This window comes from Magnolia sinica, chromosome 2, assembly GCF_029962835.1.
Source record: "Magnolia sinica isolate HGM2019 chromosome 2, MsV1, whole genome shotgun sequence".
NCBI classification, from domain to species: domain Eukaryota; kingdom Viridiplantae; phylum Streptophyta; class Magnoliopsida; order Magnoliales; family Magnoliaceae; genus Magnolia; species Magnolia sinica.
This window is the reverse complement of record NC_080574.1, coordinates 26,719,937-26,746,428: the sequence shown is the minus strand read 5'-3', so window position 1 is coordinate 26,746,428 and position 26,492 is coordinate 26,719,937. Positions and strand designations below refer to the sequence as shown.

At 40.9% G+C, this 26,492-nt stretch overlaps 2 protein-coding genes across 7 annotated transcripts; one reads left to right on the top strand and one right to left on the bottom strand.

Annotated features, from left to right (window-relative positions):
• Nucleotides 1-677: 677 nt before the first annotated feature.
• On the top strand, nucleotides 678-9,437 carry LOC131236773 (extradiol ring-cleavage dioxygenase-like; the record flags this gene model as incomplete). Its single annotated transcript, XM_058234205.1, has 3 exons — nucleotides 678-959; nucleotides 7,810-8,177; nucleotides 9,063-9,437. Coding segments are annotated over 3 exons (843 nt in total), but the record flags the coding sequence as incomplete, so codon positions are not given.
• Nucleotides 9,438-11,147: 1,710 nt separating this feature from the next.
• Nucleotides 11,148-20,862, bottom strand: LOC131236771 (auxin-responsive protein IAA25-like). Of its 6 annotated transcripts, none has more exons than XM_058234198.1 (5): nucleotides 20,385-20,862; nucleotides 15,380-15,642; nucleotides 13,168-13,285; nucleotides 12,945-13,006; nucleotides 11,148-11,966 (listed from the first exon to the last, which is right to left on the bottom strand). In XM_058234198.1, exons 1-5 carry the CDS (start codon nucleotides 20,744-20,746, stop codon nucleotides 11,917-11,919), a joined length of 855 nt encoding a protein of 284 aa, XP_058090181.1. In that variant the 5' UTR covers nucleotides 20,747-20,862; the 3' UTR covers nucleotides 11,148-11,916. The 6 variants fall into 6 exon arrangements, with proteins under 6 accessions (XP_058090181.1, XP_058090180.1, XP_058090183.1 ...); XM_058234197.1 differs by having other exon boundaries at nucleotides 15,380-15,648; nucleotides 20,385-20,853; XM_058234200.1 differs by having other exon boundaries at nucleotides 11,148-11,985; nucleotides 15,380-15,648; nucleotides 20,385-20,852.
• Nucleotides 20,863-26,492: the final 5,630 nt, after the last annotated feature.

Sequence of the window (26,492 nt, the reverse complement as noted above, 5' to 3'; positions counted from 1 at the left end):
CAAAGTTAGAGTTTGATTTTGAAACTTCTTCCTAGGTTTAAGATTACTATTTAAATGGTTGTAATTTCATTTTTATTATCAACCAATCTATTTTCAAATTCATTTCTATTTTATATTTTACCTCATGGATTCGAGGAACCTCTGTGAGAAGTCTACTGTCTACATAAGCTCTGTGAGTTCAGAATAATTATCCCCTTGAGGAAGACGGTGATCAACCTCATCATGTCCATCCCTACATCACATTTAATCCTTAGGAAATGGAAAATCTCACTAGTCAGGTCAGGAACACTTGGATGGGAGTCCATTCAGATTACAAGTGGTCCCAATATGATGACTCCTATCAGGTGATCTTAATATTCAAAGAAAGGGACCGGATTCGGTGTGTCATTTCAATTTCCATCACTTTTTTTTTTACCGTCTTTTCAACGATCAAGATTGAAATTAAATGCCACATTTCCTAGTCGGCTGAGTCACCCCTATTCTTGAATCCGAGTCGAATCGGACGAGTTATCCGTCCCTTCCGTGCATACTATCTTTGTTGCGAGAAGTAAATACCACGATTCAATTTTGATATTTTGCTTTTAATCCGAGGGTACTTTCGTAATTGGGCTTTTTTAATGTCCCCCGTCCACACCTCTCTCCGACCTTTCCCTATAAAAACAAAACGTTAAAAACAAACCGTAGAAACAGCTCTCTCTCTCTCTCTCTCTCTCTCTCTCTCTCTCTGCGTAGAGATGGATACGTTTTTCCTCTCTCATGGATCGCCGACACTATCGATCGACGAGGAGATGCCGGCGAGGCATTTCATGAAATCGTGGCAGGAGAAGATCTTTCGGCCCAGGCCCAAATCGATTCTGATGATATCAGGTCATTGGGAGACGTCCGTTCCGACCGTTAACGTGGTGGAACGAAATGATACCATCTACGACTTCTATGGATTCCCAAAACCCATGTATGAGGTGAGTTTCCTCCTCCTTTTTCCCTCGCTTTCTTCATTCATATCTATTTCTTTTCTTCGTGGAAAGTTCTAATCTATAATCCATCTATTACTTTTCTTCTTGGAAAGTTCTAATCTATAATCCACCTATTACAATAACACCGTCTTTTCTTTTCTTTTCTTTTTTTCAAGTTTTCGACGTATTTGTACCCTACGATAATATTCTATACGGTACCATAGCACCCTATCTCTATTGAGCCAACCGTATTGTATTTGTAAAATCCAACCGTTCAATCGATGAGACTCCTTATCTTTACCGTACATCCCAAAAATTAGACCGATCCAAAAATAAGATGGGCCTCACGTAGCATCTCTGAAAAGTTTCTATAGCATTTGTCCTAATTCCATTGTTCCCTGTCATGTGGCCCACTTGAACGTTACATTTGACCCCAAGATCTGGCATAGATAGCCAAATATGATAGACGGACTGAATTTCACGTACACAATACAGCGGTCCCTACAAAAATCTAATGATGTTATGCTGTATCTTATCATCTGTCACAACAATAATTCAGCCTACCACGTGGCAATAATATTTTTTTTATTATTCTCATTTAGTGAAGGGAAAAAAAAAAAAAACTATGGTGCCTTTGACCTTTTTCTTCCTCGAGTTTATATGTGACTCTATGCTCATACACGTGTCACACATGTATGAGATCGAGCCGTACGTCCAATTTGCCCTAAGGTGGATAACATGTAGCCTTAAAATTGCATTGACAGGACAGATTTCTTTTCCATCCGTTTTCTTGGAAGAAAAATGAACGGTCCATAGAACTTTGGATTACCGTCTTTTACCCACCCACCTTTTTTTAATTCTTAGCATAGTGATGTAGAGCGGGTCGCGAACAGTTTCATGGCCAAAATGGATCAAAAGGCCCGGTCAATGAAAGAAGTGATCCGGACCGTCGGACCTTAGATTGGGCGTATCTCGCAATCCGGAATGAGTTACCTGACGTAAAATATATGATTTTGGGGTAAAATAAGCTACTTTAGCCAACCAACCCCGCTATGCCGGGTTGCTCAGTCCGGAATCGCGAAAAACCCCTGAATCGACGGTCGTTTCCCTGTTTTAATTTCGTTTTTACTGTAAATAGTAAGTTTTAGTTTTATTATAACTCTTCATCCGTCAGGCTTTACGAGTTGCGCCCAACATGAAAAGAGCTTAGAATAATTAGGAGAACGGTTTGGTGAAGTCAAATAGGACACTTACTATTTTTGGCCGAAAACCTTGCGCACTACCAGACATCACGACCGTCTATAAATAGTAAGTTTACTATTTATAGTAAGTTGCGGATTCTAGGAGTTTGAGTTGTAGTTTGATTCTGATTTCTTTCTCATTGCTTGGTACCCCTATTTAAAGGGTTGTGAACTCATTTTTATTAATTAATTAATCAATTTCGAATTTCTTAGAATTTATTTCTATTTTCTGCTTTCTTTCCTCGTGGATTCAAGAAGTCTGTGTGAGGAGTCCAAAGAAGCTCAATGGATTCGGAGTAGTTATCCTCATCACGTTCATCCCTATGTCACATAGTATTTGATTAGGGGGCCCGATATAGATGGAGAGTTCAAAATCAACCATTTCTCTGATTTTTCCAGTTGAATTTGGACCAATATTTCCCTTGTTCTCTCACCAATTGAACAGTTATGATCATCCATGAATGTGATTCTTAGCCTGTTCTCCGTCTATAACGTGGGCCATTCGTGGACGGTCTGAATTGTCTTGCATGGCACGTAAGGTGAATTGGCACAATTTAATGAAGTGAATTAAATAAATAAATATATATATTAAGTAATATAGAATATGCATTTCAATACTTTAATTTTAAATTTTAAAAAAAAAAAAAAGAAAAGAAGAAGAAGAATTTCAAAAGCTAGCAATTAGTCGGTGTGTCTTACTGAGGTAGATTATGTGACTAGAAATAATGTATAGGACAACGATTGCCCTCCAGACTATTTCCATTAATGTGACCTACATGGATCATGAATTATTCTATTATCATTACGTACGCCTAAATTTGTATGTGGAATTTTATGATTGGAGTAATTAATTTTATATAATCTTGTAAGAGTCAAGAATGGATGTTTCACTCCACTATTTCCTTTAATCTAGCTCCCATGATCACCTGTCATCCTGAATTATTATTATTATTATTATTATTAGGGGTGTACACGAACTGAGCTAGCTCGGTTAACTCGCTCGACTCGACTCGACTCAACTCGAAAAAGTTCGATTCGACTTGGTTCGAAGCTAAGTTCGAGCCGAGTCAAGCTGATTTTTCGAGCTCAAAAATGAGTTCGAGCCGAGTTCGAGCAAGCCCCAGCTTAACTCAACCGGAATTGAATTGAACTCGGATCGAACCAATTCGGTGACTCGGTTACTTCGCCATTGATGTTGCTTACCAATTGTTTGATAAAATGACTCAACAAAATGTGGCTGGTAGCAAGGAAAGTTTGGTTGGTGGCAAGGAAGGTATGTACATCAGCATCAATAATAGCAACTACAACAACCACTACACCAATAGCAATTCTACTTGATTGCACCCAACGCTCCCCCACAAAATCAATTTATGATATGAAGAGCCGTTTTCAGGGCAACTGCAACGTGCAGTAGTGCAATAGCTACCCACATTAGCTTCTTAGCCACAGCAATTGATATAGGCACTCGTGGAAGTAGCACTGATACCTTTATTCACGGTCAGATCATCTGTTTCTATTTTTTTTCAACGTATATGACCTCACAAGATGTTTGGCCTGGATTCATTGCCACACCTACAACTTGTCAGGTAGTGTGACAGTCACATCTTCCTGATGAACACGCATTGTGTGGTGAACCCAACGCCACGTAGCTATATGGTGCAAGGACTCTGTGGGGCCCACTGTGATGTGTTTTATCCACACCGGCCATCCGTTTTGCCAACTGAACGGACCGTGAAAAACAGATGATCATAAACCCTGATGGAAATACTTTTTTTCTCTTTTTTTTTTTTTTTTTTTTTAAATGTTATTTATAAGGTATTTGATAAAATACCTGAAAAATCATTGCCTCTGTTTATAAAACAGTGGGATTTTGAAGTTGCAATTCAGGTATTTGTGGAAATGCCTCAATGGCAAACTTGGCTCGAACTCAGCCCGAGCTGCTGACTGAACCGAGCCAAGCTGGCCAATCAAGCTTGAGGTCCGAGCTGAGCCAAGTTCGAGCTAAGGTCAGCCAATGTTCGAGCCGAGTCGAGCTGAGGCCAGCTCAACTCAATTCGATTCGATGTACGCCCTTAATTATTATTTTAACGATGAGATTAGTATAGAACAAATAATCTAATAGTTGGAGTGGATCTTGCATAAATATTAGGTAGGCCATCAAAATGAAGAGTGGCATAGTAGCATTTCCCTTTTATAATAAATACTGAGCACCCTACCATTACATGTATGCCAAATCCATTATTACCGTTAGATGCATAATCTCAATTTAGCCCCGAGCCAAAACGTCAGGCTAACATTTGATTCAAGTGAGCCGTACCAAAGAAAATAATTGTAAGAGAAACTCCTACTCTCAATTTTTATAAGGCTCACTGTGATGATTACGCTAAATCCATTCTAACCATTAGATTTCATATCAAAATTTAGGTAGAGGCCTAAAATTTAGAAGGCCGTTGTAATTAAGGTGAGTCATTCCAAGGAAAATAGCTTGAAAGGTGATCGTTGCCCTATACATCATTTCTAATCATGTGGACCACTTAAATCAAGGATGGGGTGATTTTTGGGCCCCTGGCCTAATGGAGCTGATGCACCTGCCAGAGTTAGCTCTGCGAAACGGGTACTCGATTGTAAATTTCATATTAATCAAATATATGTTTGTTAAATACCCTTTGACAGTGAAAGCACGTGGTATCCGGACAGGATATGGACCGGGTACAAAAACACACGTTTTTTTGGATAAATCTCTGAATATTTAATCAACCATCTTATAAGTGGGGATGACTCTTCATACCTACGAATGGAGTGGTTGTAACAGCAATCCAGACCGGACAAATCATGGTCCAGTTATGGACAGAGCAGGATCTAAAAGTTACACTATTGAAGATGATAATAACCATCTGATTTATTTGCCTAGGATTTTGAACCGTTCTCCATTTTATTCTTTACCGTTCATTTGATATCCATGGATTCAACGGTTAGATTGCTTGGTCAGCGTGTGATAAATTCCTTTCTAGTATGTAGATCTGTTTACTATTAATAGGAGGGCAAAGGATCAGTACCATTTAATATTGTTTCCTTGTATGAGATCAGTTAATTTAGAAAGTTGGAGCTTTTCGAAGCCCACACGCATGCACAATCAACGAATGCACACGTCACCAAATATGCCAGCACGGCAGGCGGTTGCTATATCCATGCCTTACATCAGAAGTGTACCACTATGTAGATTTCCTCTTCTGAGAATTAGTTTGATCCATTAGTCAGGTGGGCCACAATTAACTGAACAAATGTATGATTGTGAAAAACTCAAATGAAGTTTTCTAACTAACTGAATGGACGGACCACCTTCGTCTTTGGGTGGTAACATCTAAGGTCCACTGGATGGATGGTTTGGATATTGCACTTGTTTGCTACACAGGCACATGGGCCAACCTAGTATGCTGGCGTGAGCATAAGCTCACTTGTAAATTGTATGTGGCCTTTAGCAAAGCTTTCTTTATATCTCTACCCATTATAATATAGGACGTTTTGGACATTTTTGCCCCCCACATTTTAGTGGTGGTGGGGGAAAGGGAAGCGGATTGGCTGGCCCACCACCAATATGGCTGATGTGTTGACGTCACTAAGTTCTGTGGGTCCCATCATCAGGTATGTGTTATATCCCAACCGTCCTTTCATTTGGAGAGCTTGTCCTAAGTCTTGAACCTAAAAATAAGACAGATCCAAAGATCAATTGGACCATACTGCAAAAAGCTGTGGGGAATTGAACATCTAGCATTGAAACCCTTTTGATGGTCACAGAATTTTGAATCGATATGATTTTTTATTTTTATTTTTCCTCTTCATCCAGGTCTGTGTGACCTGATGAACAGATTGGATGGAAAATAAACCCTTTTAACGGTAAGAATCATTGTCCCACTGCTATTTCTGGTGTGGTCCACTTAAGCTTTGGATATGAATCATATTTAGTATCATGCTCGAAAATGATCTCTAAAAATGAATGAACAGTGTGGATATAATAAATACATTATTTTGGGGCCATGTAACTTTAACCGTTCGTATAACTCAAGCTCGAGGGGCTGCAACGCTCGCCTTCGCACAACAAGTACCCACACACCAGCCATATCGCTGGTGTGCGGTACACCAGCCAATCCGCTTCCCCTGGCAAGTGCTCCGTGAGGCTTTTTGTAACGTGTGTTTTATGACTTTATCTGTTCATTTTAACAGCTGGTTTTAAGGTGTGAACTTAAAAATGAAGTAGATCTATCATCTAACAATTAAGTTCGGCCCACCATAGGAAAACAGTGTAGATTAAGTGCCTACTGTTGAAAACTGTGTAGGGGTCACAGAAGTTTTCAACCAAGCTAATATTTATGTTTTCACTTCATCCAAGCCTACGTGCCTGCGTGACTTTACGAACAGGTTGAATGGCAAATAAACATCACAGTGGGCCCTAGGAAGGTTTCAACAGTGATATCACCCTTGCGGCCTTGCTTGTGGTATGGCCCATTTAAATCATCGATCTGCTACTTTCTAGGCTCATGGCTTAAAATGATCTATTAAAATGATTGGACAGCATTGATAAAATACATACGGTAGACATTATAGTACCGTGTCCATCCTAACAGTAGGATGCAATCTGCATTAATGCAATAAAAGCTTAATTTGTGGGGCCTACTCTGATAACTTTATAATCTCTAAACTGTGTATCTGTTGTGATGGCTTATGGTCAAATATCAGCTAACAAATGAAACAAATCTAAAGATGGAACGGGCCACAATACTGAAAAATGTGGCCATAGGTCACCCACTATTGAAGCTTCTCATAGTCGCACCTTTTCTCTCCCTACCTCTCCATTTTTCTCTCTACCTTATCACATGGGTGGTGCACGTGTCATACTCTAGCTGTTTTAAATAAATATTTTAAGAAACTAGAAATCCAAAATAAGGATTTTAATTTCCTATGAAGAGTGGATTAGGCGATATGGTGACATGTCATTGGCCCGGATACGTTTGTCAGATGAGGATTGAAATGAAAATGTTTTGAAAGCTCTCTTACAAGCATATGGAGAATAATGAAATAGTACCACTTCAGGAATCACCAAGTTTGATGCTACTGGACAAACACTCTCCCTTACCATGACCCACTGAGATATTAATCTGCTATATGCTGTCTGGAATTGATCTCATGAGTTCCCCGAGAAATGAGTAAGGATATATGGACAGGTATTAATCATAGTGCAGGCCACATCTTGGACATGGCCTTGCACAATAATGGGATGTGTCAACTAATTAGGTAGGGCTAATCATGTAGCCCAATCAAATCCAATCATGTCAGGTCAATAGGATATCTCTGCTGACTTTGTCACCAGGTGATATGCCTCCCAGGGTACTATAGTAGTGCTGGTCCTTATTCATGGCGTAGCAGTAGACTCGCAGGAGTTTAAACACTAAAGTCATGGTTTCGAGTACCCATATTAAAAAATAAAAATAAATAAAGGCTGTGGAACCTCCATTTATTTGGAGGTACCACGGTAAGTTTAAACAGCTGAAATGGGTGGCTAGGATTTTTCCTCAAGGTTAAAACTTGGAATTAGCTAACCATATCCTAACTTGGCACAGCTTAAGTATCCAGCGCCTGGTGCACCCCAACTAGCAAAGAGGGTGAAGGAGTTACTGACCGGTGCCGACTTCAAGAATGTGAAGGAAGACAAGACCCGTGGCCTTGATCACGGTGCATGGGTCCCACTCATGCTCATGTATCCGGAGGCTGACATCCCTGTGTGTCAGCTATCCGTTCAAACAAAGATGGACGGTACATATCACTACAACATGGGGAAGGCATTGACCCCACTTAAGGAGGAAGGGGTACTTGTAATCGGATCTGGGAGCGCCACACATAACTTGCGGGCCATTAGAATGGATGGGACCACCGTCCCATGGGCCATTGATTTTGACGAATGGCTCAAGGAAACTCTCCTCAATGGAAGGTATGTATGTTTCTCCAGCGTCTATGCATCCACAGGAATAAATTAGTTTATGCCCATACCCAGGCAGGCCCCTGCCTGTGACATGCCAAAACAAACAGGCCATTCTGGCCCATTGATGGCCCTGGTCCACAAACAGGCTGGGCTCCGCCAGTCTCAGGCAGAGCTGTATACGAACTGAGTTAGCTCGGTTAACTAGCTTGACTCAACTCGAAAAAGTTTGACTCGACTCGACTCGAAACTGGGTTTGAGTTGATTTTTTTAGCTCGAAAAAATTTCAAGCTGAGTCCGAGCTCGACTCGGGTCGGAACTTGACTCAGTTCAAATCGATTCAACTCGAATTGGGTTTACTTAATATAAATATTTTGTAGATATTTATATATTTAAATAATTTATATATAATATATATTATATATTATATTTATTAAAAACCCTAAAACATAAACTCGAACTCAACTAAAAAGATCGAGCTCGTACTCAGCTCAAGCTGGCCAATCAGGCTCGAAGATTGAGCCGAGCTAAGTTCGAGCTGGGGTAGCTTGTTGGCTGAGCCAACTTGGTTCGACTTGTGTACAACTCTAGTCTCGCGCCAGGCTGACAAGCTCTAAGATGCACCAAACCCAAGACCCGCAACTAATCAAAGTGTTTAAATTTTATGCCTGGGCATGGCCCTCAACACTCGTATTTCAGTTCAAGCTAGACCCAAAGCGGGCCAAGCCTAACAACCCGATGGGCCATCCCGGCCCATTGATGGCCAAAGAGTAGAGTAAATGAGAAACATAGCTAATTTTAGAGAAGTGAATAACTTAATAATGAAATGGACCTCTTAATGAATTGCATAACCTATTTATAGTTAATTCTTCCTTCATTGCAACCTAACATTGATAGGTACGACGATGTAAATCACTATGAGGAGAAGGCACCGGCTGCAAAAACTGCACACCCATGGCCGGACCACTTCTACCCGTTGCATGTAGCTCTTGGAGCTGCTGGTGAAGGTGCAAAGGCGGAGCTCATCCATCATAGCTGGAGCCATGGTGCGCTTTCCTATTCTTCTTACCGATTTACTACAGCTACATGATCATTCCCTACGGTGCTCAGCTGAGCCGTAGCGCATGTCTTGTGACAACGCACAATAATACTGAAAATGCTGCTATATTTTAGAACTTGAACTTTTAGTATGATGGGAATTTAAGTGGAAATGCTATTTCTTGGGGTTTTTTTACTTCTTTCTGTAATGATTTCATAGTCATTTTAGTGGGATTGAACTGTGTTTCTCTAAATGTTTCAAGAATTCAGTGGACTGAACTTAATTAGAAGTTAAAATGGCATGCCTAATTTAGCAATTGAGGCTCTAATTAAAAAAGAGTCAGTTTTGCCTCCATCGCGGATCAAGATCTTTGAAAATATTTTCAATGGTAAAGGATGGAACCTAAAACAAGGATGGTTCCCATCCGGCCATCTTAGCATGTGGACCCAAGCAAGGCAATAAAATTTTGTATCCTTACATGAAGGTAAAAGATCAGTGAAAAAGATAAGGACAATGTTTCTTGTTCATGGTCTGTCTGCTACTTTTTTGTATGGACAAACATCATAAAAATAATTAACAAAAGACAGCATAACCAAAGAGACATGGTCTGTTTGGGACTATTGGTAAGGGCCCTCACTAAGAAAAGATAGCATCCAATCAGTTCATATCATCACATCACATCTCATTTTGGATCTAATTTCTGGCAACCCATGTCCGAATCACCAAGAAACGTGTTGGGAAACAATGAAACATGGAGTTAGAAAGGTGCATTTGGATGCACTATTATACTAAATTGTAAGTAGTAAATCGCAGTTGCATTCCCATCAGGTTGAGCTTGAAAGAAATTCTGCAGCATGGGAGGAGAGGCTTCTTCTTCCTCAATATAGATAGTAGGATATGTTATCAGTTTATCTCGACTAAAATGAATGTTTGCAATTTAATTTACTTGTGCATCCAAACACAGCCAAAAAGCTGGTATGGGACGTTTTGAGCATCAAAGAATCAAATAATCAAGCTTCAAGAAAAGATAACATCCAGCATCAATGAGAAGTTCTGACTTAAAACACCCATGCAAATGTATGTGAGCATTTTTCCCACAGAATGCAGTCAATGTTCACAGAAATTAGCAGAATTATGGGATATTCATGTGGCAGGATGTGAATAGTGTAGAGTAGACCTGTCAAGCAGATCTTTTGGTTGAAATACCATATCAAGATTTCACTATTATTTAGGATGACTAGAGGAAAAAGGAATATATAAGGTGCTGGCTATTCTTATCGAATACTTAGATATATTCCGAGAATAAGCTGCTGCAGCAGCCGTTGGCGAATCATCGATACAGCTGCAGTGGAAGATGGTGGAAATCTTTCGGACCGGATGCATCTCACATCATCGGAAAATAGGTTTGCTTGCTTCACAAGCGAATGATAAGCTTATCAGAAACTTCCCTCTCCCAATTGAAATTCCACACGGTAAATCATGTGTATTACAAAATATCTCTATCGAAACTCTCTCAGCCATCTTGGCTTATGGAGATGAAAGATGACAGTTTCTATGACCCCATTAAAGTGGGCTGGAGGTTTACAACCATTTAATTCCCATTCAATTCCATCTAATACGTGGGTGGAGCTCCACCCACTAGGACGTTACATCCATCAATTTGGATATCCAAATCTCAGGCATACCTCTAAATATAACAATCTACCATGACAAGCCACCCTTCCAACCCCCAACTTAGGGGTGGGAATGGGACGACCCAGGGCCTGGTTTGGCCAGGGTTTTTCCTAGCCGCAGCCCTTGTCCTTGAAGCCCTGACCCTGGCCCTAATTAGCTAAAAAGGGCCTGCTAATCTAAGATTTTTCTTATGGGGTGTCTCCTCCATCTACAGAGTCTCAATAAATAAATGGTTTCTAATCATTAAAACATGACCACAGATCCAAGAGTACCTTTAAGCTGTAGATGTACATTGAACAGGAACCACTACAAGTGTCTGCAAACCTTCCACTGTTTTCATACAACAGTAGTCCACTGGATGATCAGGCCGGGCCTATTGGCCCTGCCTGGACACCACTCCTAGATTTCAAGCCAATGTCCAGCCCTCAGTCTAAGTTTAGGGGCTCAAGCCCATCTGGGTCACTCAGCCAATTGCCAACCCTACTGAAACTCTAGCCATGGCTCCTCGACGGCATTCCCTACACTTCTCCACGACAAATCCTCAGCTATTGTATATATCCACGCCTCCAAGGACACAACCACACTTGTGCATGTCTCTTTAGATGGACACAACACCCTTACCACCTCATACTGATTCTGAAAATGACATTGTAGTCTGTTCTTTCAAATAACTAGTAGATGCCTTAATTACTCTCCTAATATCGGATTACATACACAGAAAGGATGGTATTACCGACTGTCACGTAGCACAGAAAACTGATTTGAAGGCATCAAATTCGAATCAGTGTCCATCTTCTTTTGTCAGTTCAGATCATTGAAATTTGAAGTCTACCAAGTTCAGTTGTTGACGTAAGTGTACCTTAGAAAAAGATTGGTTTCTGATTTATATTGGGCCAGACCATGCATACACACTTGCATGATTTCATGGAGTCTGCAAAATACATCTTAGGCAGATGTTGTGTGGGAGGTTCTCCAGACTGCAAATTCCCGATATTATTTGCTGCTCGTGATGGCTGCTGCTGATGCTTTCTTTTTCTGCTATTTAAATTGATTTTGCCGCTCATGATTGCTGCCTTTGCTCGTCACGGCTTGACTAAGAAAGAGAAACTGTTAGAACACAATCTGGTGCTGATTAGGAACTTCGATTTGCCTATTTTGCAACCCAGGATCAACAACATGGGTCGCCCCATCAGGACCAAATGCAAGGATGGCTAGGACGTAATTGGAACCATCGGTTCCTTGCTATTTTTAATGGACCGTGGTCCAATAATCCCACTTAAATGATGAGCACAACCGTTTTGAATGTGAGCTAGCCATTGGAAATTTTCTTCTCAATTATTCAAATTCAGCTGTATATCAATTTTAGCACAAGTTTCCTATCAGACCATCCCTGATTGTGGACCCCAATGGACCAACACATGCCGTCGATCATGAATCAAAAGGAAGCTGAAACAAACTCTATAATCAAAGTTAGTATTATTACATTACTTACTGAGTTCCTCTCATTGGAACCCAGAAGTCCGAATCACCGAGATACATACCGGGAAATGTGGAAAAATGACAGAATTAAGCCTCCTAATCTATCTAGAGCAGTACAGATTACAAAATAAATAAACTGGACGGACATTCCATAGCGACAAGTTTCATCTCCTCTGTTGCTTCAACCCATCGATTGAATTGCTTAACTAAGAATCGATTCACTGCTGATTTTTTGCCGCCCTTCCAGCTACTGAAAATTTTAGAAAATTTTCAGCTTTGAGAATCTAGCAATCAAGTTCTAGGTTGTGTTTGGATGCACCATTGATTTGGATTGCGATATTAGAATTTAACTTCATACTCCCAATGAAAAATTAGCCCTCAAATGGCTGTTTCATCCCTATTCAAGTCCAACTTGAAAGCCACCAATCGACAATCTGGAGAGCCAAGTCCCTCAGTATGAAAAGAGGAAGGTAATTCCAATTGGACCAAATTCCACATCATCAAATTATCATAATCGAACTGAATAGTGCATCCAAACATCACACCAAGCAACAAAAGAATGTTCATGAATTTGAGGAATTTCATACCAAGTGCTGGTGCCCTAGAGCCACTGATGATATACAGCCTTTTCACAGTGTTGACAAACATCCTACAAGAATGGAGAGTTAGAATTTCAGTCATTTGCTGATCATCCTAACTCACACTGTCATACATGTATGAATGAGTTGCATTTTTATTTTAAATATGATCAAGATGCAGAGGAAAACACACGACGCAACAGAAAGGCAAAATCAAATGTAATAGACGTACTCCCATGGCACATCGCCGACAAGCATTCGATCTCCTTCATTATCTTCATAAATAAGAACTTGGTCGGGAGTTACTACCTTGCCTTCTTCATTTTGTACCTGTTTCTTGAAGTAATTTACTAAAAAATAAAAAATAAAAAACGGACACAAAGCAAACAGATCATTCACTTGGTTCAAATGTGGTTAAATTACAAAAAATTACACCCAAAACTCAGCACAGCTTATACAAAGTTTCGGCATAGCCCTAACCTAATGAAATCAAAGGAGAAGCCATAAGAGTCAAAGTTCTAATACCGACTCAGAAAGATTTCAAGCCTAGTCACTAGGAAAACTGCTCATGGGTGTGACTCAGTCCTAAACTGTACGAAACTCGGTCGACTTGACTTGACTCATGGTGATTGGAGCCAAGTCACTCACCTGGGCAACCATTTTTAATAGAAGTTGAAAGGTAGCCAATGAATTCCGAACTCAAAGGTCCATAACCATTGCCCCCATGTGCTGCTTGTTTATTTCAGCTATTGTATATATTTTATCCAATCATAACTATTTTAAATATTGGGTCTCAAAGCATGGCTTAGTGGTAGATGCATTGCGTTTCGACACTACAATTATGGGTTCAAGTAATCATGTGGTGTGTGTAAAAAGAACATTTTTAAATATTTGTTATTATTCTAAATATTTTCAATTTAATTATTATAATACAGAGAATGAGTAAAGCAAGACTCAGTTGAGTCTTCAAGTTAATCCAACCAGGTGGGATATCTAGTCAAGTTTTCTAGGTCTTAAACAATGTTATGAGTAGGAACATGTCATGCCATTCAGTTAAAATGACAGGAAATTATAGAACAAAACATTCGACTGAGGGAAAACATGCAGAAGGGCATTCGAAGAGCCGCTGACAAGGACATTAAACTAAGAATGTCGTTAAACAATTGCAAATGAAAGTTAAGCAAGATATAAGTATCATTAATAAGCATCATAAATTCGGAAAGAGGGTTGAAAAAAGGAAAAGAAACCATGAATCGTTGAATTGGATCTGCTCAAATAAACAGAGAATAGTATAACAGAACAATCTATTAAGTTGAAAACATGCTCCGACATATATGGACAAACAACACAAAAATCATTGAAAACATGCTTAGACACATATGGACAAATGAAACAAAAATTATTGAAAAGGTGCTGTGAGAACATAGATAAATCAACCATATCAGCTACTAACATCAGAGAGAGATGCAACTTCCAACTCCCAGCCAACGAAAAAAGACAAGACAAGAAACAAGGATGAGAAGATAGATATATGCAGAGTTCTACAAAGTCCCATGAGGCCGTGGTACGTATCCATGACATCCAAGCTGTCCACTAGGCAGGCCGCAGGCCACTTATCGCGTGAGCCATGGGTGGATACTGAACATGGACCGGTGACAACTTGTAACCCATCCAACAGGCGGAGCCCATTTGAGAGTTTGACGGGCCTGATTTTTGGGCCAGGATTAGAATACCACAGAAGGCCTTGAAAATAACAGCTATATCATCTCATTTTTATTAAAAGTAGTAATGTATTAAAGATTTTGGTAACAATGAAAAATAAGCTTGATAACCCATAACTTGATCTATTACTTAATTACTGTTAATTAAAATGAGATTAATGATGAGGCAGCGACATCTCATGATAGAAGATGTCTACATGTCTCCTACCAAGAGATGTTTCTCTCTCCTCTCTTGCATATGTACACACATGCATATGATAGCATGCTGGATAGCCTAATTTTCCTAGGTTTTTTGCAACTCTCTTGATGTGTCATCTATATAAGGGGGCTCATAAGTCAAAAGTTATGTATTTCTAGGTGAGAGATTTTTTTTTGAAGTGAAAGAGTGGAAGAACGAGTCTTATATTTCTAATTTCTCTTGTTTTAATGAAAGAAAAAGCTTCGTGTTATTGTCAAACCATGTAAATCTCTTCACTTATCTTCTCTTACTTTTAATCTAGCCTTTTGAGTTTTTATTTTGGATATTTCCTTTTATAATTTTATATTGCTGGCATCAAACAAGTATAGGTATAGCTATGCAACAACTGAATTATTTTTTAAGCAGCTACCAGAGAGGGCTTAAATTCAGATAAAAACATGAGTAAAATAGGAGAGATGAATCAAAAGTATCACCAAAAATTCAAACTACACAAAATAAACACTGATGGGAAACAAAAAACGCACCCGAAAAGAAGTTATCGAACATCTTCTGGAGTGCACGAGAGAGTGAGTCGTAGCTGTCGTGCGCCTTCAAATCGATCTTCCGCCCGACTGCATACCCTTCCATGTTGACCTTCACAAACATCGAATCCTCAATCTTCTTCGAGGCCGCCGCCTCAATAGAAGACGCTGCAGCAGCCCTCGTCTCCATCTCCGACGACTTGATTACCGGAGCCAAGTTCTTCCTAAATGCACGAACTGGGGGCCAGCCCACAACTGGAGGAGCTCTGCAACTACACAAACCATCAAAGCAAGCTCTGTAAATTACAAAACTGCAATCAGGAGTGTGGTGATTACCCAATGAAGACAGAAATGAAACTATTAGACAGCCTATAAAGAAAGAGAAAAGGGTAAAATGGGGATTTAAAAAGAAGAGAACACGTGAAAATGACTGGTACATGACTTTGAATTTTTTATGGTTTGTGCATGGAAATGTTGCAAGATGAGATGATGCGATGGAAAACGGCGAGCGCTTATTAAATTCGCAACCGTTCTAAATTACTAGAATAACCTCCATTTTGTTAGTGTCCCAGTCCCAAATCACGATCCGCCAAATGGAGGGCATGATCGATGATCCAGACCGTTGATCTGATGGGATCCGCAGTGGATCAGTGAGGTGCCAAAAATACACGGATTGGAAAATCCAATGGTCACAAATGATCAATATTAGGGTGTATATCTGTGATTGAACGGTAGTGAACTAGATATAGCTTGTGCATGGAATGGTGATCCAGACCGTTGATCTGACTGGCCGGAAATTGGATTGAATAGATCTGGGAAATCTCCTGGATAAGAAGCTCGTAGAAACCCAATCTTTGGTGATTTTCATTTGTAAGCGGACTACTACTGTCTCTTTTTTAATCTTGACCGTCCATCGGCAGCCTATAAACCAAAGCGCTAGGATTGTTATTTGTTACATAAGGGGATTTTTGGAGAATTACACATCAGTAAGACTCATCATATCAACAGTTTGGACCAATGATCCATGGGCCCCACTTGTACAAACTCGAATCTGATCCATTCGTTTCGTCCAAAGTGGGCCCATGGTTTGGTTATCCAAATTTCTGATGATGTGCGGCACACTTGATTGAAATTGACCCATAAATTTTCAAAATTAGATAATTTTATCTGTCCATTCTACGACTGTTATTTTGGACCGTTGTTGTGTTCTTTTCCTAACTTCGATTTACAGCCTACTGATCCAAGGGTTAGAATCATCTGATGGGAGAAGATCAGGAATCACCCATTCATTATCAATGGCTGGGATGTCCGAACTATCGGCCTAACCGTACAAACTAGCGCACCAGAACTAACCTTCTGATGCAACAGAAGTCTATAATTCCATACATGGGTAGGCTATCGTGTTATGGTCAAAAGTCGACTCAGCGACTCGTATCGACTCACTGGGTCATGAGTCGAGTTGGGACTCACCTGAAACCTCACTGAATCTGAGTCAACTCGGACGAGTCGTATCAGACTCGTCCCAGTATTAAGACTATGTTTCGTATTTGAACTGTGGAGTTTTCATTTGCTAAGCCCACCACCGGACGTTGCAAAATTGCCCAACTGGCACACGTGTGGGACATCCAAGCCATGCTTGATGGGTCCCGCCGTGCATATGAAAGGTCCAAACATCAGGCTCCACTCGTCCGAGTTGACCCGATTTGAACTTTTGGGGGCGATTTAGGGGGAATCGCCCCTTATCAGTGCGTAAAGGCGGGGAATACGTACGTGTAGGGAGATGAGTATCAGTTTTGGTCGGTACTTTAAACCATGACCGACAGTTGGGCTAATAGTAACGGCTGAGATTCTCAATATAGACGGTACAGATTTAGATTGGGGTCCGCGCAGTGGAGCCTACGTGATGGACGGCTTGGATCTCTCTCCTACTACAAGGAAGGTATGGCTGCCCGTGGATCCTTACCCATCCATACCGCTGTGGTACAAAATGGACGCGGATTGTGTCCTACCCCCGGCCGGACGGTAATCCGTCCGGGCAGGGATCTTTGGGGCCCACCGTGATGTAAGTGTTTTGTCCACGCCGTTCATCGCTTTTCTTAGATCATTTTAAGATATGATTTTAAAAATGAAGCAGGTCCACAGCTCCAATGGACCACACCAGAGGATGCTGCAGTGATAATGACACCCACCGTTGAAGCTTTTCTAAGGGCCACCGTGATGTTTATTTTACCATCCAACCTATTCATAAGGTCATGTAGACGTGGATGAAATGAAAACACAAATATCAGCTTGATCTGAAACTTCTCCTGCTCCCAAGAAGTTTTTAATGGTAGATGTTAAATCTCCACTTTGTGGTCCATTTAAGCCCTGGAACTGGACCATTTTTTGGCTCATAATCTAAAATTATCTGAGAAAAACGATGAACGACGTGGATAAAACACTTACATAACGGTGGGCCCCACAGAGCCCCGCCCGAGGGTAGGACGCAATCCACGTCCGTACAAAATGGCCTGTGGAGAAGTCCAAGACTGGTACACGTGGCGTGCATGGATTTCGACCCATATTATCCAAAGGACTACAATATGGACGGTACAGATCACAAAGATTACACTAATACATGGATCCTAACCATTCAGTTGGCGTCCATAAAATGGACTAAAAAGAAAATGGGTGAACCAAATCAGTGGCTGAAAAAGTATAAGAGTGGCTGATTGCGTACTACCCCCGCCCGTCCCTAGCTCCGAACGGGCAGTTCTGTGGGCCGGCCCACCGTGATATATCTATACATCCAAGCCGTCAATCTCTTTTCTGAGATTATTTTAAGGCATGAGCACAAAAATGAGGTAGATCCAACGCTCAAGTGGACACACCAAATAATAAGCTTGGTTGCATTAAAATGAACAAAGCATTAAATGTCAGTTGCATTAAATGCAAGAGTCATATGTGGCGTGGTTCATTTGACTGTTGGATATGCTTCATTTTTCTTTTGATGCATTAAATTAATCTGAGAAAAGGGATAGACGGCTTGGATGTACAGATACATCACTGTGGACCCGACCACAGAACTGCCCGTTCGGAGCTAGGGACGGGCGGGGGTAGTACGCAATCCGCGTCCTAAATCCCAAGAGTACCTACTGTCTACAGTTCACTCGCAGTTGGACGCGGATCGGGCAGGGAGGAGCGTGGTGTGGATTCTCTAGGGGCTCACCTTGATGTATTTATTTTATCCATGCCGTTCATCCATTTTTTCAGCTCAATTTAAGGCATGATCCCAAAATTGAAATATATCTAAATCTCAAGTAGACCACACCACAGAAAACAGTGAAAATTAACCTCCTACCGTTGAAAACTTCTTGGGACCACAGAGGTTTTGGATCAAGATTATCTTCTTTTTTTCCCTTCATCCATGTCTGTCTGGCCTAATGAACAGGTTAGATGACAAATAAACATCACTGGGGGGCCTAGGAAGGCTTCTACGGTGGACGTCATTATCCCCACTGTTTTCCGAGGTGTGGTCCAATTGAGCTTTGGATATGTTTCAATTTTCGTCTTATATTCTAAAATGAGCTGGAAAAACGGATGGACGGCTTGGATAAAACATACACCTCACGGTGGTCACCACAGCGAATCCACACCAGGCTATAGCCTGGTGTGCTCCTCAGTACACAACCCGCGACCCTTTACAGTTTGTAGAAGTGGAACCCATGATACAATGATCCAACGGTATCATTTATTATGGGCCCACATTGCATGGCCCATGCACTAAAATCTTTAAGGTCAGAAGACTACTGTGCCCTTTCTTAACCGTCTAGCTTCTGTATCAACGGCTTAGATTGCTGGCCCATGCCCCACTTGGACAAATAGTAAGTGAGAACCAAATGGCACCGTAGGTTAAAATAAAATAAAATAAAAATGGCACCGTAGGTAGCCCCCATCTGTAAGTCGTAAGTAAAACTCGCTGGACCACAACGTATGGTCCACCCAACCGATAACTTCCAACCTATTATGTGCATGTAAAATCCAACCATTCCAATGGATTGATCCCACCATGAAAATCATCTAGTACAAAACCACCTATATATACTAATCAAGTTAGCAACACAAAAGAAAACAATATCCAACCATTGATAAATAGAAAAATACAAGTTTAGTCCACTCGACAAGTGTTATGGATGATTTTTCCACAAGTTAGTCCTAATGATAGGACCAACCTATTGGACGCTCTGGATTTCTCAAATACATGAAATAGTGAAGTTATCCACTAGATGGACCATAACTCACAGTCCATCCGGTTGGACTTGAGAACTTTTCTTGACAAATACACCCACAACTTCGTGTTATTGGAAGCAGACTGCATACTTAGGAACTCAGTACGTTGAGTAAACTATGTGGGGCCCACCGTTCATGTATATATCTTATCCACGCTGTACATCCGTTTTTCTAGCTCATTTTAGGACTTGAATCCGAAATTGAAGTATATCAAAGGCTCAAGTGGACCACACCACAGGAAAAAATTCGGATAATAACGTCCACCGTTGAAACCCTCATAGGGCACACGGTGATGTTTTTCTGTCATTCAACCTGTTCATGATGTCAAAAGGCCATGGATGAAGGGAAAACTCAAATATGAGATTGATCCAAAACTTCTGTGGCTCCCAAGAAATTTTCAACGGTAGGCGTTCAATTCACACTTTCCTGTGGTGTGGTCCACTGGAGCTTGTGCATACTTCGAATTTGGTCTCATGCAATAAAAAATGAGATTTTAAAATGGATGGACGGAGTGGATAAGACACATACATCACTGTAGGCCCCACAGAGTTTATTGTATTACCAAAAGTGAGTACGTGGTGCGTTAATCAGTCAGGTTGGTGTAACTGTTTACAGCCACCATCTCCGAGCTTTCCCGGGTTTTCCGGCTTTCTTAAAATTCTCCGCGAATAACTCGCGGGAAATTCAAAATATCACCGGAAGTCGGAGAAAGTTGACGAGAAGAAACGGACCGACCGACCTTGTCGCTGGCGAAGGACCGACGGCCTCCCTTTGGTGGTGGTGGTTTGGTTCGAAAACCGCTTTCTCTTGCTGCCATGGATTCCCAAAACCACTCCCGGTTTCTGCAAACCACCTTTTGGCTCCAAAACCGTCGTTCCTCTGTTTCAAAACGAACGCGTTCTGGCCAGCGCCACACAGACCTCCTTTTATATCAGCCACGTCGTCGTCAAAACCATTTGGAGAGAACCCAAGCCTCAGCTCCGTTTCTCTGGTTTTGGGCCCAAGGTGGTTTTGAAAACCACTAGTGGTTTTCTTCTCCCAGCTTTCTTCTTCTTCTGGTTCTTCTTTGGGTGGTGGTGTTGTAAGAAGTGGGTTTTTCATGGCTTTTGCTTTTTTTAGAAGAGAAGGAAAGAGATGAGAAGGGAGGGAGGGGGTTTTGGGTTGTGCTTGCCGGTGCTTTTGAAGGAGTCGTGGGCTTGATTGGTTGACAAAATGCTAAATGGATTCGCGCGTGTACAGATTGAAGAGGTGAATGGCGGCCACCGTGCGAGGCGTACATTATATCCGTGGCATGTACCAAATGGGACTCTTTTTAGGGTCGCTTGGATTTATCTAAGTAATTTATGTCACTAGTATTTTAATTTCTAATTATACATCATATAAATTTATTAAACAATATACTTACAAAATAAAAAAATACAAAATCACATTTGTTTTCAACATTATAAGTATTTATCTCCTGTCTTTTTAATCCACCCTCACATCTACTTCCATCCTATGGGAACAACCTTTGATGCATATGATTTATTACGTGGGACTTACCTTTGATGTGGTCCATCATTTAAGCTTACCTTGAATGTGTCATTCATTATCAGGAGCAGCCAGCCTTTAATGTGTAGTATTCATCAATTATATAGCCCACCTTTTACTTTGATTACGATCATGTAGGGTCCATTGTCAATCTTATTGTCCATCCTATTAGCCACTTTTAATATCCGCTGCCCATCACGTGGAGCATATCTTTAATGTGAACTCTGTTGAGAGCGTTGCACAAACACCTTAGGATCTCGCCTCCCAAAAATATTAGAATTATAAGATATAATAAAGCAATGAAATAAATTAAAGTACAAACCACACAACACAAAAGATTTTATGTGAAAAACTCTCGAAGAGTAAAAACTACGGAACCTAGTCCAGAGCAACAATTCACTATGAAGTAAAACTTTACAACCGATCACAAGCACACACTGCTTGGATCAAACCTTATTTACTAACGCAGGAGTAAATGAACAATAAGATAATAAAGAAAAATGGAGAGGTCTCACCGATCATAAAGACATAAAAGTGCTGATACGTCGACTGCGAAGTAGATCACCTCTACGAGCAGAACCCTCCCTTTCACAAGATTCATCTCTCTCTTTTCTCTCTCTCTCCCCTTTTGATAGCCCTAAAACCCTTTAGCAAACTCTTGCATAGCTTTAGAAAACTCACTTGCATTGCCCTAAAATAACTCTAGAACCCTATTTATAGTTTAGAAAACTCCTCTCCACACCTCTGCGAAAACTACCTCAAATTTACGCAGTTCGCACCAAATCCAGACTAAATTATTTGCATAACCCTCGACTAGTCGAGCCGGGTGCTCGACTACTCGAGGCCAAAAGTCTTGGCTTTGTGGACTTTGAGTTGAGCGACCCTCGACTAGTCGAGCAGCGTCCTCGACCGGTCGAGCAGTCCACTCAACTGGTCGAGCAGCGCGGTGAAATATTCGTTTTTTACAATCAACTGCTCTATCTCTCCTCTGAGCTTGGGAGGAAAACCCCATCAAACTGATGAACCACTGACTTATTTTTTCTAGCTGCCCCATTTCCTTCTATCTCTATCCAACCTGATGAGTTTTCCAGCAGAAGCTTTCATGGTGGGCCGCAATTGATGAACGGACCGGATCTCGCACACATGCACCGCAACTCGCTTCTCGAATATCCCCTCGCGCGAATTCCAAGCGTTTCACCATATGCTTTTACGCGTTTTTGGGTTCGAGTAGAATGAAAAAGGGTCGGGAACTCGGGATTCAACACGTGTCCCTCATGTGAGAAGGCAGAAACCTTGTCAGAGATCGAGGCCATTCATCAGGTAGGGTACACTTTCAACATACCATATTCCAAAAATAGTGTCGATCCGCTCATCAGAGTGGTCAAACGTGTAAGAGAAAATGGACAGTTGTAAAGAAAAAGCCCAAACTCAACATACATAAGGGGCCGTACTACCTAATTTTTAGTAAATAGCATGTCCACAGTGCTCACTACCTGATGAACGGCCACGATCAGTGACACGTGTTTCGCCCTTCACTGGACCAGGACCCATGTGGAAAAACGAGAAGAACAAAAAGAGTTTGAAAGTAAAACAGGTGTGATTGGAGGGACTGTAGCCACTAAGGCTGAGTGATGGTTTGCCAACGAGAATCACTTTTTCCTGCATCAAATCAAGAGCTCGGTTTGGATTGTATGTGACAAAGTAGCTTCTTTTTACTCCCTTTTTTCTCTCGGGAAAATCGGGCCAGCTGCACGCGTGCACATCACTCGTGTGTCCCATCCACCGTACAAATGGAGCTCTGTATATGCATGCATTCTCAGGTCATTTAAATCAAGGGCTGCAGTTTGCAGAGACTATCAGCTTTCGAATATGGACCGTTGAACGTTTTTCAGTATCAGCTTTTTGGCTGTCCTTTTGTGGGCTACTGATGATGGTATTAAATGTGGAGGTTACGAACTATGGTCCCTCCTATTGTGGCCCACCAATCGACGGTTCTGATTGCAGGGAGGATTGCTCGGATCGAACATCTCCGCTGCAGCACGCTTTCAAGGAAATCAGAACCATTGATTTGGTGGAGTGGACAAGATACAACAGCTATGCAACCACTTGTAAGGAATGAACGGCTGTGGTCTGTGGATGTACTGTTGATGCAGAAATCTGGTCAATCCTTGCTGGACTCCGAATACCTTCACAAGAAGGGGATAAACGAGACTTTGGCTATAGCGGGAACCCTTAGATGCCTGAGTTAGAATCAAGCAAGCTAGGTCGAGTAAAATTTGAAGGTTTTGGTGCGTAGAGTTATGTGTATTTGTGTGTACCTTACAATATTAGAGGAATTCTTATTTATAGCTTCACCAAGTCAATTACCTAAGTAGAAATGCCCCTCAATCAGGGCACATGTCCAGCCTATGTTCCTCAATTATTTTGCAAGATCATTGATGATGATAAGGTCGAGTAGTTAGGATTACAAAAAATGTGTAGTAGAAGACTAAGGCCAAGCATCCGAGCCGACCTTCATCGTCGTTTTGAGGAATTTTACCAATCTGGGCTCTCTGATAGGCCATGGTCGAGCTTCTCGACCTGCTCTTAAATATTGTATTCGAGCGTCGAGATCATGCTCTCTTCCTTAGTAGAACATAAATGAAATTGAAGATGACTATCATCTTCATCTTATCATACTATGTAAGGATTCTTTCATAAGTTTTTTGAGCAGGGCGTGCTTGGTCCTATAAAAGATCATGCCTCACAGGTTTCTCCAAAATATTTGAACATTAGCTCGTACATGGATGGAGCCGTGAAAGAGCTCAACCTCATACAATAGAATACAACATAATATCACTTTCTAATCATTGAAGAGCTCCTTGATCATAACTGGTGTTGGTTGACCATGCAATATACCCAAACATTTGAACCGACCTTATACTTCTGACCGGCTCATCTTACCCATGACATGTACCATGTACCAGAAGTCAACTAGATTGAAAGATCCTTACCACCAATCTGCAGCCTAATTTTCAGCTTAACTTGAACCATTGCTCATTGTTGTATTTCTCTTCTTAACCGTTAATTTGTGGGACTCGGATTGTGGAGTGCTCATTGGTACTGTATGCTACTTGAAAAGCTAAGGAACCCCATGACCATGATGTATGTGTTTTATCCATGCTGTCCATCTATATTTACGGCTCATTTTAAGGTATGAGCCGAAAATTTAGGCAAATCCAAATCTTAGGTGGACCACACCATAGGAAACAGTGGTGAATGGACCCCACCATTAAATGCTTCTTAGGGCTCACCATGATGTTTATTCGACATCTAACCTCTTGATCAGATCTCACAGATCTGGATGAAGGGAAAACAAGCGTATCACCTTGACCGATATTTTTCGTAGCCTCCAGGAAGTTTTTAATGGCAAGCATTCGGCCACCAACTTTTTCATTAGGTGTGATTGACCTGAGATTGGGTCTGCCTCATTTTTGTTCTCATGCTCTAAAATTATTTTCATCAGGTGTGGTTCACCTGAGATTTGGGTCTGCCTCATTTTTAGTCTCATGCTCTAAATTAGCTGAAAAAAATGGATGGACGTCGTGGATAAAATAAATACATCATGGTAGAGCCCAAGGAAATTTTCCATTTGCACACAATACCGACGATGGTGTTGTATGCTACCCTACGATCCGAGTCCTAATTTGTAGGCCGCAACGTGAAAGGTAGAACTGTCTAATGGAAGACACTTTCAGGCCATGCTCCATATGAGCCCCAGCACCTCAATGGTCTCGATCACCGAACCATGGGTCCCACTTGAACAAACTAAAGGTCGGAACATGTTGTGCATGTATCCTTGGGGGAGTAACTAAGGCCATGATTGTATTAGTAGTTATTTCTATTATATTTTACACTTCCATTGAACTCATTTTCTCCAAGGAATTATGCTAAGCCTGTCGTGAAGTGAACTTCGCATGTGGGAAGTATGAAAAAGTGTGCAAGATTAGATCCATTTATCAAGTGATCTCCACTATTAGACGCCATGTGTATAAAATCAAGCTTATATGGACATCTATTGGGCCACACAAGGACAAAATAAATGAACAGTATGGAAAAATAATTAACAGTCCAAATTCAGTATGGAAAAATAATTAACGGTCCAAATTCAATATCAAACGATGGCATTCAAGTGATTTCATCATCTATGGTCTCATACACGTAGTGACTACTAGATATTTTCTGAGGTAAGACCTAAATTGAGTGGTTAGATGATGTGGAAAGATTTGTTCGGTGGACCTTACACGGTTGGGTATCTATAAGCATGCAACCCTATCAATCAAATCTTGCCACGTCATCTCACCACTGAAGTAAGCTATAATGATAACATGTGGAGAATCCTCTAACTTCCTACATTGTACTTAGAATGCGGAAAACCAGAGAGCTAGTAAAGAACTACAGGGAATCAACTGCTCTAATTGCGCATAGTCATACCAATAGAGCATGTCTGCAGTTAACCGTGCACCATATGGTGGAGAATTCTCATCCAGTCCACTCATCCATTAGATGTGTCACCATATTTTCACTTGGATCTTAAAAATCAGTCTAACTCGAAACTTAGGTAGGCCACACCATGAAAACTCTAAATTGTAAATCTTAAAAATCAATCCAATCTAAGACTTGGGTGGGGCCACACCATTTGAAACAATGTAAAATCAATCTCAAAAACTCTAAATTCAGGTCATCCTAGTCCGATGCATTAGATGATTTAATAAGATGCCATATAAACACTACTACAGTGGACCTGACACGCAACTTAGACTATTTCAATAGTGGGACTTCCATCTCAACTATCCCCCCATATTGTAGACAACCTACGTTTTAAATAGGCCAGAATTTTTAGGTCTTAGTGGTGGATCTCGCGCACATGACGTATTCCATGCACATCAGCAAATAGTCACACCCGCAAAGAAGGGTAAAAGCACTTAGAATAGTATAAACATCTAAAGAATTTGAGAATTTTGTAGTGTGTTCTTATAAAGAAAAGGTTGCGTAGAATGGCTATAATATTCTTGGCAGTTCAATCAATGCCACATGGTTAACCTATAAAGTATAGCTAGAAAGGTTCTTGGGAAGTCAATAATCTTCTACTTAATAGCTTAGTTTTTGCTTAAAGATGAGGCTGACTCGTTCACAAAGTGAGTGCAGACTTACATATGCATTGTCTATGTTTAGAGAAGAAATTAGGCTGAAAATGCACTATTGATTCCTATATGAGAGGAGTGTACTTCCAAAAAACCCTATCACAACTCACAGCACTATGTGCTAATATGCTTGA